The sequence below is a fragment of the Saccopteryx leptura genome, chromosome 5 (genome assembly GCF_036850995.1).
Source record: "Saccopteryx leptura isolate mSacLep1 chromosome 5, mSacLep1_pri_phased_curated, whole genome shotgun sequence".
In the NCBI taxonomy this organism is placed as follows: domain Eukaryota; kingdom Metazoa; phylum Chordata; class Mammalia; order Chiroptera; family Emballonuridae; genus Saccopteryx; species Saccopteryx leptura.
Window position 1 is genome coordinate 39,960,549 of NC_089507.1, and position 14,815 is coordinate 39,975,363.

The 14,815-nt window shown below is 39.1% G+C and overlaps 3 protein-coding genes across 6 annotated transcripts in view; 1 reads left to right on the top strand and 2 right to left on the bottom strand.

The window, feature by feature from the left end:
* The window catches only part of AASDH (aminoadipate-semialdehyde dehydrogenase), a 178,359-nt gene that overhangs the window by 65,991 nt on the left and 97,553 nt on the right, over positions 1-14,815 (bottom strand). The window lies entirely within an intron of this gene.
* PPAT (phosphoribosyl pyrophosphate amidotransferase) overlaps positions 1-14,815 on the bottom strand; it is a 39,590-nt gene that overhangs the window by 20,416 nt on the left and 4,359 nt on the right. Inside the window, exon 2 of one of the 4 annotated variants that reach the window (XM_066385577.1) lies at positions 1,563-1,608. The exons of the other annotated variants lie outside the window; for them this stretch is intronic. Within the exon in view, the coding sequence (XP_066241674.1) occupies positions 1,563-1,603 (41 nt within the window). The 5' untranslated portion in view covers positions 1,604-1,608. The remainder of the gene's footprint in view (positions 1-1,562; positions 1,609-14,815) is intronic. 4 annotated transcript variants of the gene reach the window in all.
* PAICS (phosphoribosylaminoimidazole carboxylase and phosphoribosylaminoimidazolesuccinocarboxamide synthase) overlaps positions 1-14,815 on the top strand; it is a 52,093-nt gene that overhangs the window by 5,348 nt on the left and 31,930 nt on the right. The window contains 2 exon segments of the mRNA XM_066385586.1: positions 2,428-2,848; positions 11,850-11,915. Coding sequence (XP_066241683.1) covers positions 2,428-2,848; positions 11,850-11,915 — 487 coding nt within the window.

The following is a 14,815-nucleotide window of genomic DNA, read 5'->3' on the forward strand; positions in this document are numbered from 1 at the left end:
GAATAAATCTTTAATTCAGAAATTACAAAGAGATAACTACCTCCAGGTCATTATGCAATCTTACTCTAATTTTATGGTCATCTTCAACTTCCTGTGCCCATAAATTCCAAATTCTATATGTTGGGTTCCTTTGAAGTATGTTTACTTTTTTCTCAACATTACCCTCTTCATTTAATTAAAAATGTGGCCTATGCCTCATTTTATGAAAACCAGTATAAAAACACCAAAACCATAGAACAAGGAAATCAAAGAGAGACTTCTTCATCTTTCAAGGTCGGAATGGTTCTTTTAAATAACATATTCCTTTGGTCCATTTATGCATAACTAAAAAAAGAAAAAAGCATAACTTAGATTAATTTCTGGAAAGTTAAGTACATATCAATGAACTAGTTACATAAGATATCTGAACCTGTATGTCAATAAAACAAGATTTTTCTATCTCTTACATTATTAGTATCATTTAATAAGTGCCTACTATGTGAAAGCATCTAAAATAGAAATATAGAGAAAACATTTCATTTTAAGAATGTAATTTATTTTGAAAACTAACAACCATCTCTAAAAATTTATAAAATTAATGAACAGTTCTAGTAGTTCAAAATAAACCATTATCAATGGGGTGATTTTTCTTTAAACCATATTATACCACTTTCTTACAAAACGTGTCTATCACAGACCTATAATCCTTCATGAATATGATCAAATTCAGCTCTCCCTACTGGCATTACCATTTATGTTAATCCAATTTTTATCTTCCTTAGTACTTATTTCTAAAAGGAATTCTGTTCTGTTTCCAGGCAAAATGTCAGTTACATTAGAAGACAAGGAAGACAGCTCAGGAAAGCCTTTCTTTTTGCTTTCTCCTATCAGACCAGTGGAACGAGGTATAGTACAATGGACCAAAAATAAACACTTAGAATGAAGATTGTTTCAAACGTCCCACTTAGCCCCATCTGCACACGGCACCGTGCCCCCCCAGCCCTATGACGTCTCTGTCCCTCTCCATTGCCCCCCCTTCCGCTGCCTCCACCCCCCTTTCCCTCTGCACACTGCACCGTGACCCCCCAGCCCTATGACGTCTCTGTCCCTCTCCATTTCCCTCTCCCGCTGCCTCCACCTCCCCTTCCCTCTGGCTGTCACTACCCCGTTGTCTATACTTATGAGTTATGTATACATGGTTTGGGGCTAATTAGTTTCTCTTTTAATTACCAATTTATACGAAAAAACAATCATTTTTAAAACAAATGATATAACAAAATGTAAACTGCCTAGAAAGATTAGCATTCAAATTTCTGACCTTTATTCTTTAAATATAATAAGAAATCTGATGGCCAAAATTACATGTAGTAGGTACTTAATATTTAATGAGCTTATCACTTAGCATCTGGGGAGTCTAAGACACAAACAGAATTGTACATTTGAAAGTAAATAATATCAAATCCAAAATGAGGTCAAGGATGATTTTATTTACTCAATTAAAGTCAACATAAATCCACATTTTGCTTCATAAGAACAACTTCCTACCTCAGGAAAATGCTATATAGTGTTTTTTAATGACTTACATTACATATGCTGGGGTCTGTACTACTGTTTTATTAAGCATGATACCTAAGAAAAACAAGATAATATGGTTGTTAAAATAACTAATATAATGTCAACTAATGTCATTACCATACAATGAGCTGCAAAACTGAGCTAGAAGTCTAACATGAAGGCAGCATGCTGTATTAAAGGATTTATAACTTAAGTGGGAGATATTCTGCATAGGAATAAGGCATTTCTGGCACATTTCTTTGCATTAAAAGGACATAATACTTCACCTAAAATGGCATTTGGCCTTTGACCAATGGGACACCTTTTATTTTCACCAGGAGTAAAATGCACCAATTGTTATAATGGGGTCCATCCAAGCCCTTCACTTATGAATAGTGTTGGTTCCCAACCCTGTCTGCACACTAGAATCACAATCTGGGGATGAGAGGTGGAGGTGGCACCAGAGTAGTGGTTTTTAAAAACTCCCCAGGAAATTCTGATATGTAGGCACTGGAAATCATTAGATAAAGGAAAAAAGAGGAGATGAATTGCTCCTACCTGACCTATCACAAAGCAGATGGTCTTCAATGAGCCATTTTTATTATATTGCTTTCTCCAAGTATATACTAACATATACCCTTTAAACTAAAGGAGTGGGATGGAAGAGAAATGATAAAGAAAGATGTTCAGAATTTGACTAATTAAAAACTTGATTAAAGCCGGTCACTGTCAGGATAAGGAATGTGCCCAGGTTCTGTCCTCTGTTTCCCCAACAGTTCAACAGAAAAGCTAAGCAATTTGTTACTCCCCCTCCTATGAAGAAAATTACTTCCTCTATTAATGCTATCTGATGTAAGCAACCCCTGTAAAACTTTGTCTCCCCTTCTAATACAGGTAACTCTGTCAATAATGGAACCCCATTTCATTCCAGCTGTGGCGAATGAAGGAGGAAAACACTGGACAGGACCAGAAGTCACGGCTCTCATAGGCATCTGGTCTGAGAAAAGCATACGACAACAACTAGCGGGAACGACGAGAAATAAAAGGATATTTGAACAAATTGCTGCCAAGCTTCAGAACTGTGGAATAGAGAGAGACTGGAAACAGTGCAGAACGAAGTACAAAAACTTAAAACATGAATACAAGATTGTGAGAATGGCTCAAGACCTAGGCGTGACTAGGAGTATGAAATTTTTTACTGAGCTGGATGCCATTCTGGGACAAAATAAAACAGAAAAGTCGCAAGAACAGGAATCCTATGGTAGAGAACAAGCCGCCAAATATGACAATGAAAAAATGGAAGATAACCAGAAAGGTAGGAAGGCAAAGAAAAGTAATCTTAATATCATGCTGCACCATATAAAAATATCCAGTAGCATGACAACATAAATTAGCTTAAAAGTTTCATTAAATGCTATTCAATAAGCTAATGCTGAACTCACCATGAAACAGATTTAATGTATACTTAATCTCCTCCAGAACATAGAAAATAGTACAAAGTTATACAAGAGGAGGAAATAAAATTGGATTTCCCGAGTAGAGTTTAAAGATAGACCAATTTTAATAAAGCAAAATTACAACTCTAGATGACAGAAGTTAAAAACAAGTCTTCATCTCAATTATGGTGAAACTGTGAATAAACAGAAAAAGACTCTGAAGAAGTTAGAAAAGCATAAAACCCATGAGAATATTTTTGCAGTGTTAAGGTCTTCTGGGACACATCATAAAGTTTTTAAAAATGAGTTTAACCCGAAGGACTGAGATAACAATGCACGTAAAGACATGACTGCATGAAATACACTGGACGACTTACTTCTAGATCAGGAGCCAGGAAGTCCAAATTGTGAAACAGTCTCTCTGGAATGCTGAATCAGCCAAGTATCTCCCCTAGACCTGAGTGTAAAATGCAAGACCAGACAAGACGGTCTTAACCCTCTCCTGATCGTAATGTTTCTAGATCTCAATACCTCCCTTAAATGCTACAGTCCTAATTCTCAGAGTGAGTGTATGTGTCTAGGGAAAGAGAGGGGAATGGTAAAGACTCAGGACTGGGAAATGGTGGTGTGAAGTCCTAAAATGTTTCACTGGTAGACAAGAAAGATACCGCTCTGCTAGAGAACTTAAACATTGTCCCCATTAAAACTAAAATGACTATACAAAAAGGAGCCCAACACCAGAGCCAAGCAGATTATGTTCATACAGTAATTGCTGGAGAGGCAGCTGAAGATGACTTCATCAGTTATATGTCAGAAGACATCAGCGACTCCAACACCAGATAGCTACAGAAACCTAAGACTAAAAGATGTTTAGAGGTGGGGAATCTAAACTACAGGAAAACAAAACACACCCCAGTATTTGGTATCAGGTTCACTTTAAAAGAGAAAAGTAATAGAGATTAAAACACAATTCTGAAAGTGAATAAAAAACAAACCATTATACGTACATCTCATGTTTATACAGTCACTGCTGAAGACGACTTGCTCAGTAATATGTCAGAAGAACTAAGGGAGACAAGTATAACACAAAGTCCTGACACAGATAAAGAAGTATTCCTTGGTTTTTTGTGTATGACAAAGTACATACGATGTTACTATCAGCTGTCGCTATAGACTGAATTGTGTCCCCCCAATAGTTCAGCCAAGGTGGAAAACCAAAGACAGGTCATCATGTTTAGAGAATAAGACCAGCAGAGAGCTAAAAAGAGTAATATATAAATTCTAATTTGATTCTAATCAGGGGAGAAAAATTACCTAATTCTAATATCACTTAAAAATGCATGACTAGCCTGACCTATGGTGGCGCAGTGGATAATGGGTCGACCTGGAAATGCTGAGGTCGCAGGTTCGAAATCCTGGGCTTGCCTGGTCAAGGCACATATGGGAGTTGATGCTTCCAGCTCCTCCCCCTTTCTCTCTCTCTGTCTCTCTCTCTCTCCCTCTCTCTCTCCTCTCTAAAAATGAATAAAGAAAAAAAAAAGATTAAAAAAAATGCATGACTAATAAAATATGAAAGAAGTTAATCACTGGGAAAAATCATACAGTTCGTAGGTTATGTGTAGTACAAGGAAAAAAAAAATGGCTTGTGCCCTGGCCAATTGGCTCAGTGGTAGAGCGTCGGCCTGGTGTGCAGGAGTCCCGGGTTCAATCCCCGGCCAGGGCACACAGGAGAAGTGCCCATCTGCTTCTCTACCCCTCCCCCTCTCCGTCTCCCTTTTCCTCTCCCTCAGCCAAGGCTCCACTGGAGCAAAGTTGGCCTGGGCACTGAGGATGGCTCTGTGGCCTCTGCCTCAGGCCCTAGAATGGCTCTGGTTGCAACAGAGCGACGCCCCAGATGGGCAGAGCATCACCCCCTGGTGGGCGTGCCAGGTGGATCCTGGTTGGGTGCATGCGGGAGTCTGTCTGACTGCCTCCCCGTTTCCAACTTCAGAAAAATAAAAAATTTAAAAAAAAAAGGCTTGTGAAAAATGAATAATTACTTTTTTGGGTCTAAATTAAATTTACTTTTCTCCCTAGTCTGAGTCATAAGGAATAGAGGATAAAGAAATTAGAAAGCGCCTGACCTGTGGTGGCGCAGTGGATAAAGCGTCGACCTGGAAATGCTGAGATCGCCGGTTCGAAACCCTGGGCTTGCCTGGTCAAGGCACATATGGGAGTTGGTGCTTCCAGCTCCTCCCCCCTTCTCTCTCTCTGTCTCTCCTCTATCTCTGTCTCTCTCTGTCTCTCCCTCTCCTCTCTAAAATGAATAAATAAATAAAAAAGTAAAAAAAAAAAAAAAAGAAAGAAATTAGAAAGTTACCACAGGAGAAAGGCCCGTTTGCCTTTCTCTACAGAGAAATTTGTGTTTAATAATTTTATAACTACCTATCTCTTCTGGAGAAATAAAATTGACTTAATATCTCCAATATTAGTTGCCATTTATATTACATGAAATATATCAATATCGCTTGACCAGGCGGTGGTGCAGTGGATAGAGCGTCGGACTGGGATGCTAAGGACCCAGGTTTGAAACCCAGAGGTCATAGGCTTGAGCACGGGCTCATCAGGCGTGAGCAAGGCTCACCAGCTTGAGCACAGGGTCGCTGGCTTGAGTGTGGAATCATAGAAGTGACCCCATGGTCGGTAGCTTAAGCCCAAAGGTCACGCTGGCTTGAGCAAGTGGTAACTTGCTCTGCTGTAGCACACCCCCCCATCAAGGCACAGATGAGAAAGCAATAAATGAACTAAGGTGCCCCAATGAAGAATTGATGCTTCTCATCTCTCTCCTTTTCAACCTGTCTATTCTTGTCTGTCCCTCCCTCTGTGTCTGTCACACAAAAAAGGAAAACCCCAATATCTTTGTATTCTAGCAAGTCACTGCTTTCTAGTACAGGACAGTCAGAGTTAGGTTAATTTTGGCTCAGAAAGGTGAAGCGGGACATAATTAAGCACAGTAGAGTAAACATATAAGAGTGAAATACTGCTGACAAAAATGAGGGGACATTTCAAAATGAATATGAAGTGATAAAAAAAAGCATTTGATTTGATTTTTTATTATTAAACAAGAACATCAGAAAAGCAAATAAGTCAAAGAAAGTTTGATTATGCAAATGAGATGCAAAACCAACTTTTATTTCATTGGTGAAAATGCACTGTACAGAAGGCTGAAAGTACTCGCGTATGACACATTTCCTGATCTCCTAATTTTTGTGAGTTAGGGGAGGTCTTTCTTATCACAAATGAAAGACTACATTGTTCTTTTAAGAATAATTTTAGGACTGACCAGGCAGTGGTGCAGTGGATAGAGCATCAACCTGGGATGCTGAAGACCTAGGTTTGAAACCCCGAGGTCACTAGTTTGAGGGCAGGCTCATCCAGCTTGAGTGTGAGTGGGATCATAGACATGACCTCAGGGTCACTGGCTTGAGCCCAAGGTTGCTGGCTTAAACAAAGGGTCACTGGCCCAGCTTCCCAATCAAGGCACATATAAGATCAATAAACAACTAAAGTGAAGCAACTACCAATTGATACTTTTCACCTCCCTCTTTCTCTCTATAAAAGAAAATAAAAACACCAAAAAACTGTACTTTCGAAATTAAAATTTTCCCTCTCCCTGTAATTTAACAGAATGTACATAGCAATGTGATGGCCAGCAGAGGGCTTACAGTATATATGGTTAGCACTGTATCAGAAAGTATGCCAAGCATTTTGTTTTCTCTAATTCATTTACCTCTTTTAATAGACCAAACATTGGAAACAATTCTCTTTAAAATGGAATATGTAAACATGTTTGTATATTTTGCATACAATTTGGGATAATCTTAGCAACAAGTTACTATAGACACTAATGTACTTAAATCCTATGAACGTGTAAATTCAATAGAAGATCCAGACAAGACATATTGAAATTTCAGAAAACCCAAAAATTATAAATGTAAAAAAAAGAGCTCAGACATAGGTGAGCTGATAAATTCAAATACAGGTAACATTTTAAACATAAAGGTGTGATTTTTCAAATTCTTACTATTTTTACTTTTAAGAAACTGTGATATAATAAAGAATAAATTGGTCTTTGTCCCCAGTTCCTGGCAAAGCTTCAAAAAACTCTGGAATTTCTACTGACAGAAGTGTATTTTTATCCTAATAAGGTGGATCAAAGTGGATTTCTAGGTAGCTTCAGGGGAGGGCTAGTAAGATAAACCTTGCAATTAGAGGGCTGGAATTTTGGGTCAGCCTTACCTCCCGTAGGGGGTAGGGGAGTGAGTTTGGAGATTGAGTTCAACCATGTGGCCAGTGATTTAATTCATCATGTCATAATCAACCGTGTCAGTAAAAACTCTGGCTCAGAAGGGCTTCGTGGTTGGTGAACACACTGGTTTGCTGGGAGGATGATGCGCCCTGACTCCACAGAGAGGGCATGGAAGCTCTGCATGCACGGCCCTCCCAGACTTTGCCTTCTGTGTCTCTTCATTCAGCTGTTTCTGAGTTCTTCCTTTTATAATAAAACTGTAATCCTAAGTACAGTACTTTCTCAGTTCTGTGAGTAGTTCTAGCATATTACAGAACCTCATGGTGGCCCCTGAATTTGTAGCCAGTGTGGCTAGCATCTGAAGTTAAGAGCAACCTCGTGGAAGATTGAGCTCTTAAAGCTCCCAAGTCTGATGCTAACTGTGGGTCATTAGTGTGGTAGTGTGAGAATCAAATTACAGTCCACACAGGTGGGGCAGAAACATAACAAACTAAATTCTCTTTCCTTAAAAGATGCTGGGCTGGCCTGACCTGTGGTGGCGCAGTGGATAATGCGTCGACCTGGAAATGCTGAGGTCGCCGGTTCGAAACCCTGGGCTTGCCTGGTCAAGGCACATAAGGGAGTTGATGCTTCCAGCTCCTCCCCCCTTCTCCCCTTTTCTCTCTCTGTCTCTCTCTCTCTCTCTCCTCTCTAAAAATGAATAAAGAAAAAAAGGAAAAAAAAAGATTAAAAAAAAAAAGATGCTAAATTTAGGGAGCCCCCTCACCATGTGACATCTTATTTTCTAGGACTAATTACTAAAAATTTCTAACTAATCTCTGTAAGTATTTCTATTTCCCAGAAGTAGGACATGTGCATGAGCCTAGAACTGATGGTTTTAGTCACTTAAGTAAAATGTTATAAAATTCATCTTCTCTTGAAATAAAGTTTGAGCTCAAAGTTTACCCTGGACTTGTGCTCTCCAAAAAGTAGCCACTGGGGCAAGGGTGGTAAGGGTTTGGACGGAAGGGGTAGGAGTAGTTATGAAAGGGCAGCCAGAGGGATCCTTATGCTGCTGAAACTGTTGACTATCTTGACTCTGATGGTGGAAGCATGAATCTACACAGGGGATAAAATGATTAGGGACCATATCACAAATGATCACAAGTGAAACTGGGTAAATCTGAAGCAGAGCAGTGGATTATATCAATGTCAAACTCCTCGATGTAATAGTGTGTGTGTGTGTGTGTGTGTATATATATATACATACACACTACAGTTGTACAAAATATTACTATTGGAGAAAACTGGCCGAAGTGTAGAAGGAATCTCTGTTATTTCTTATAATTGCATGTGAATCTATAATTATTTTAATAAAATTTCATTTAAAAAAGTAGCTTATTAGGTAGCCCAATGTGGCTCCATAGTACAACCTGTCATTTGAGGTCTTGATATTGCTTAAGAAGCTAAACTTCATCCCACTCTCACAGTGCTAACATGTCCTGAGTAGGAAGATCTGGTCCTATTCTTAGGTAAAACACCACATATCTGCTGCTGTATATGCTTATGGGGCTCTAACCACCTTTGCCTCTCTGATCTATTATTACAAACTATTGTCTAGTTTTACAAGCAACTGCCTAGACACCTGTACATAGAATTCAAAATAGGAAAGTGCAGCTGGCATAAAATATTAACCATAGCATTGTTATATTTCAACACAGTAATATGCATATGAGGAGGACCTTTCTCTAAATTACAAACAGCTGACTTGTTAACTTCCTATATGTACACTGGTACACTAGAATAAATCCATGTTATAATTTTTGGGCTAAGCACTATCAGTTTCTTAAATAGTTTATCCTCTGCCTGCTGTCTGAGTTAAAGTTCCTAAAACCACTTTTCTTACTCTCCTTTTTATGTATTGCAATAAGGATACTTCTTAGTTACAATGAGACTCAAATGAGAAAACAGATATAAGAGTTCTTTGTGAAGCATTAAAATGTAACAACAAAAGATGTTACCAAACTGGGTCTAAAAGTACTGTCATATTCCCAACTACAGAATAGGGTGCACTGCCTTGTGACTTTTAAAACAATACTTCTAAGATTTTGAATATGGTTAATCCTACATGGCCATTTAAAAATTCAGTTATAGATGGCAAATGTTCTTGTCTTCAAATTAGTTTTGATTATGGAATTCTGCCTTACTAGTTTTTCAGCATAATCTTCAATTCCAAGATTAGAGTTTTGCAAATAAATTTAAACTGCTAGTCTCTTTGTTTTGTGACAGAAGATACCATAAGTACTGCTTCAGAAAAGGTGGGCGGCCCCAAAACACCAGTGTATCATGAGGTCAGGTACAAGGTCCAAACTGTTCAATTTTAAATGTTAGTTCGATACTTAAAAGTCTAATATATCCCAGTGTAAGTACTCATAGGGAAACTCTGTTATGTATATTGCCTCATTATAACTGAGCTGGTATAGAATATGACAGGGAAGGAAAGAAAATGTCTATTCCTACTTCTTAGTGAAAGAAAGCAGTAAACACAGAGACTCTCCATATTCATAAATATCCAGTTGAGATTACCTATTGATGAAAAGCAGCTAAATTATTCTCACTAATGTTGGAGATTAGTCTGCCTTATAAACATTTTAAACTATTTTATATAGATAAGAACATATGAAAAAAAAATCTTGACCCTCATATTGAAATTATTGTAATTGTTAGTACTCTATTGGCAATCCAGGTTGTTTTAAATGAATGATATTCAAATACATGATTTATCTATATTTTGAATAACTGTAAATCATGTTGATTTATAGGTAATCATATTCCTTTAGAAGATGGTAAAAGTCATTTACAGATTTTTCCAGTAAGCAACAGAGGCTGGGAAACACTGGTGTAACAGTGAAGTCACAGCACTTCTGTTCTGATGAAAACATTAAGCAAATGTTGAAGGGGCCAAACAAAGAAATATTTGAGGAAATTGCCAGAAGACTAATGCAGTTTGGAATAGATAGAGATTGGAAACAATGTCATACCAAATACAAAAATTTCAAATATGAATACAGAGTTTTACAGAAGCAAAACAGCAATCCTCAAAGAGAAATGAGATTTTATGAAGTTGATTGTATCCTAAGGCAACCTACTCATGTTGCCAAATGGAAACACAGTAACCTTGGAACTGACCTTTTTAAATACAAATTCTATAACCTTTCCTCTGCATTTTCACTTAACAGGAAACTTAAAATTAAAATCCTAGGTCCTGGATGGTTGGCTCAGTGGTAGAGTGTTGACTCTGTGTGTGGAAGTCCCGGGTTCGATTCCTGGTCAGGGTACACAGGAGAAGCGACCACATGCTTCTGCCCCCTCCCCTGTTCTGTCTTCTCCCGCAGCCATGGGTCGACTGGGTCAAGCGTGTTGGTCACAGGAGCTTGCAAGCATCGAGCATAAGCCCCAAATGGGCTACCGGTTGTATCCCAGTTGGGGCGCATATAGGAGTCTATCTCCCCTCCTCTCACCTAAATATTAATAATAATAATAATAATAATAATTAAAATCCTAATACTGTTACATGTTCAAATGATGCAAAAATTATAAAATATATACCTAATTTGAGTCAATTTCTTTCCAAACCTTGTTCCAAAATATTCCTAAAACTTTTTTTTCTTCTTTTCCAAGTGAGAGGAGGGGGAGGTAGAGAGACAGACTCTCGCAAGTGCCCCAACTTTGATCCACCCGGCAAACCCTGTCTGACACCAATGCTCTGCCCACCTGAGACCATGCTTGCAACTGAGCTATTTTTAGCACCTGAGGTGGAGGCTCCATGAAGCTATCCTCAGCGCTCAGCTGATGAGCTTGAACCAACAGAGCCATAATTGTAGGAGGGGAAGAAAGAGAGAGAGAGAGAGACAGAGAAAGAGAAAGAGAGAGAGAGAGAGAGAGAGAGAGAGAGAGAGAGAGAGAGAAGGGGGAGGGGTAGAAGTGGAGAAGCAGATGGTCATTACTCCTGCGTGCCCTGACCCAGGAACCAACCCAGGACATCTATATGCCAGGCCAATACTCTACCACTGAGCAAACTGGCCAGGACCATTCCTAATTCTTTTTTTTTTTTTTTTTTTTTTTTGTACTTTTCTGAAGCTGGAAACAGGGAGAGACAGTCAGACAGACTCCCGCATGCGCCCGACCGGGATCCACCCGGCACGCCCACCAGGGGTGATACTCTGCCCCTCCAGGGCGTCGCTCTGCCGCTACCAGAGCCACTCTAACTCTAGCGCCTGGGGCAGAGGCCAAGGAGCCATCCCCAGCGCCCGGGCCATCTTTTGCTCCAATGGAGCCTTGGCTGCGGGAGGGGAAGAGAGAGACAGAGAGGAAGGAGGGGGTGGGGGTGGAGAAGCAAATGGGCGCTTCTCCTATGTGCCCTGGCCGGGAATCGAACCCGAGTCCCCCGCACGCCAGGCCGACGCTCTACCGCTGAGCCAACCGGCCAGGGCCCTAATTCTTAAACTCATTCTTTCCGTTCATTGTTTAAATGTTCTTACTTTAGTGTACCCGAATGCTTGAAGACTAATGTTTTTTTAAATGATGTCATTTCATTCTTCTTTTCGTTTAAGAATTATTTGAAGGTCATGTCAAACACCCGAGACCTTTCAACATCAAGAGAAAAGCACACGAAGATGGTAAGAGCCTAAGAAACGTCAAAGTTTTCCACATTGAGAAAAATTTCTGTTGCTTTTTCCTGGTATCAGATGTTTATTCCTACCCATGGCAAATTAGACTAAATAGATTGTTATGAGCTGTGAAAGCAAAAAATGCTGAAAAACTATTCCCTTCATAGTTTTATTAAAAGTACCAGTAAATGGAAACTTTCCCACAGTTAGAAATTTCTGCACAACTACACATTTATCATGAGCCTTTAAAACACACTTCATAGTAATTGTCATTGTAAAAGGAAAAAAAACTCCACAAACTAACAAATTCTGAATTTTGTTTTTGTTCCAAAGGTAGTAATGGGTATAACATTTTAGTGATTCTATAAATAAGACAAATTTAAAAGCAAATCTAATAATGTGAACAGTAATTCCAAAGCAACCCATTAAATATACCAAGAATGGCAAATAAATGTAGTGTACATATAGAAGAAAAACTAAGAAAAGAAGAAAAAGCACCAGACCAAGAATCAAAACACCTGAGTTCTAGTCTCTTTCTGACCTTAGTAACTCAACACAGAGCAAATAATTGCACCTCTCTGGGTCTCTAGGCTAATCCAATTTAAGCATTTTATAGATTTGTATCTCACTGAATGTTTTGAGTACAAACAGCTGAACAGCTCAATTTTTAGAGTGAACTCACCCAAGTAACCACCACTGAAATAAAAATATAGGACACTGCACTAGCATGCTAGAGGCCTCCCAGTCAGTAATCATACTCCTAGCCTGCATAAAGGTTATCACTATTCTGACTTCTGTCACTAAAGACTAATAATCAACATCGCTTGTGAGAGTCATTCGCGATATTATTTGTAGCAGGAGTTTATTCTTTTTTATTGCTATAGAATATTTCATTATAGGAATATACTTCTCAGCATGTTCTTTATCCATTCCACTCTTGTGTATTTCCATTGTTTGCAGATTAGGGTTATTATGGATAAAGCTGCTATAAAATTCTTTTCCATGTTTCCCAATAAGCATATCTATATGTTTTTGTTGAGCATTTACCCAGGTACTCTTTTAATCATTTCACATATATTAACGTACTTAAACCCTACCACAACTCTATCAAGTAGGTGCTATCACTATCCTCAATTCCCAGAGGGAAATGGAGGCATACAGAAGTCTTGTGTTCTTGAACCAGTTGACTACAAGGGCAGAAACTACACCTGTTCTGTGTGGTAATGTTCCTAGTGCCTACACCAAAGTGCCTTACATATGTATTTATACATAGAAGGATTTCAACAAATACCTTTGAATAAAATACTAGAGATTATCAGGTCTCAACACACCCCTGCCAGACAACTCTTGTATCTCAGGCGAGCTGAAAATTTTATTCCCCATTTTTGGGCATAAATTGCAAGTCAGATGAGTTGCCATACCTTTGCATCCCTTAATGCCCTCTGAATATTCTATTGAAAAGGGAAACTGTTAAGAGTTAACCATATGAAATCATCATTGAATTTGTGTATTGGAACTTTAAAAATATAACTCACTAGCCCAACAGATGAGAAAACAGACTCAGAAGTTAGGAGACACGACCAAGATCAAACTAATATTACTAGGAAACTTGGGGCTAGATTTCAAGTCTTATGTTAAAGAACTGTTCCCAATATTGATCGTAATTACAAAGCCATAGTACTTTGAGACTCTTTTGGGAATAAATAAATTCTGCTTCAGACTAATGCAGGTGTCAGGAACCTATGGCTCGTGAGCCAGATGTGGCTCTTTTGATGGCTGCATCTGGCTTGCAGACAAATCTTTAATAAAAAAATAACGTATGCCTGACCAGGCGGTGGCGCAGTGGATAGAGCGTTGGACTGGGATGCAGAGGACCAAGGTTCGAGACCCTGAGTCGCCAGCTTGAACCCAAGTAGGTTGCTGGCTTGAGCAAGGGGTTACTCGGTCTGCTGTAGCCCCACGGTCAGGGCACATATAAGAAAGCAATCAATAAACAACTAAGGTGTCGCAACGAAAAACTAATGATTGATGCTTCTCATCTCTCTCTGTTCCTGTCTGACCCTATCTATCCCTCTCTCTGACTCTATAAAATATAAATAAATAAAATAATAACGTTAAAAATATAAAACAATCTCATGTATAACAATTCATTCATTTCCTACTGCTCATGTTTATGGTTGCGGGTGGCTGGAGCCAATCACAGCTGTCCTCTGGGACAACACCAAATTTTCATTGGATAATGCGTAAGGTACATGGGTTGTTGTATGGCTCTCACAGAATTACATTTTAAAATATGTGGTGTTCATGGCTCTCTCAGCCAAAAAGGTTCCTGACACCTGGACTAATGTAAAATGCCAAGTTCTAAATAATAGAACTGGACGAATTAAAAACACATGATTTTAAAACAGAATTGTTAAATTACAAAAGTAATTGAATTAAGTCTTTCAAAATCAAAGACTAGAAAATTAGCAAAGACAGTTTTAAAATAAGTCACTTTCCCAAACAAGGGGACATAAAACACTATAGATATGTAACACATTTGGTCATTATTGCTGAGATGAAAATGAAAATAGTTATCCCCAACCTTAATTTAGCAACTCAAAGGAAGTTCTCTGACAACTTACTTTGTGCTCTCCAACAAACTAAATAAAAATAAACAGGAGGCCCTGTTCGGTTGGCTCAGCAGTAGATATTCAGCCCGGGCGTGTGGAAGTCCCAGGTTCGATTCCTGGTCAGAGCACACAGGAGAAGCGCCCATCTGCTTCTCCATCCTTCCCCCTCTCCTTCCTCTCTGTCTCTCTCTTCCTCTCCCTCAGCCAAGGCTCCATTGGAGCAAAGTTGGCCCGGGTGCTAAGGACATCTCCATGGCCTCCGCCTCAGGCACTAGAATGGCTCCAGCCAAAAGAGAG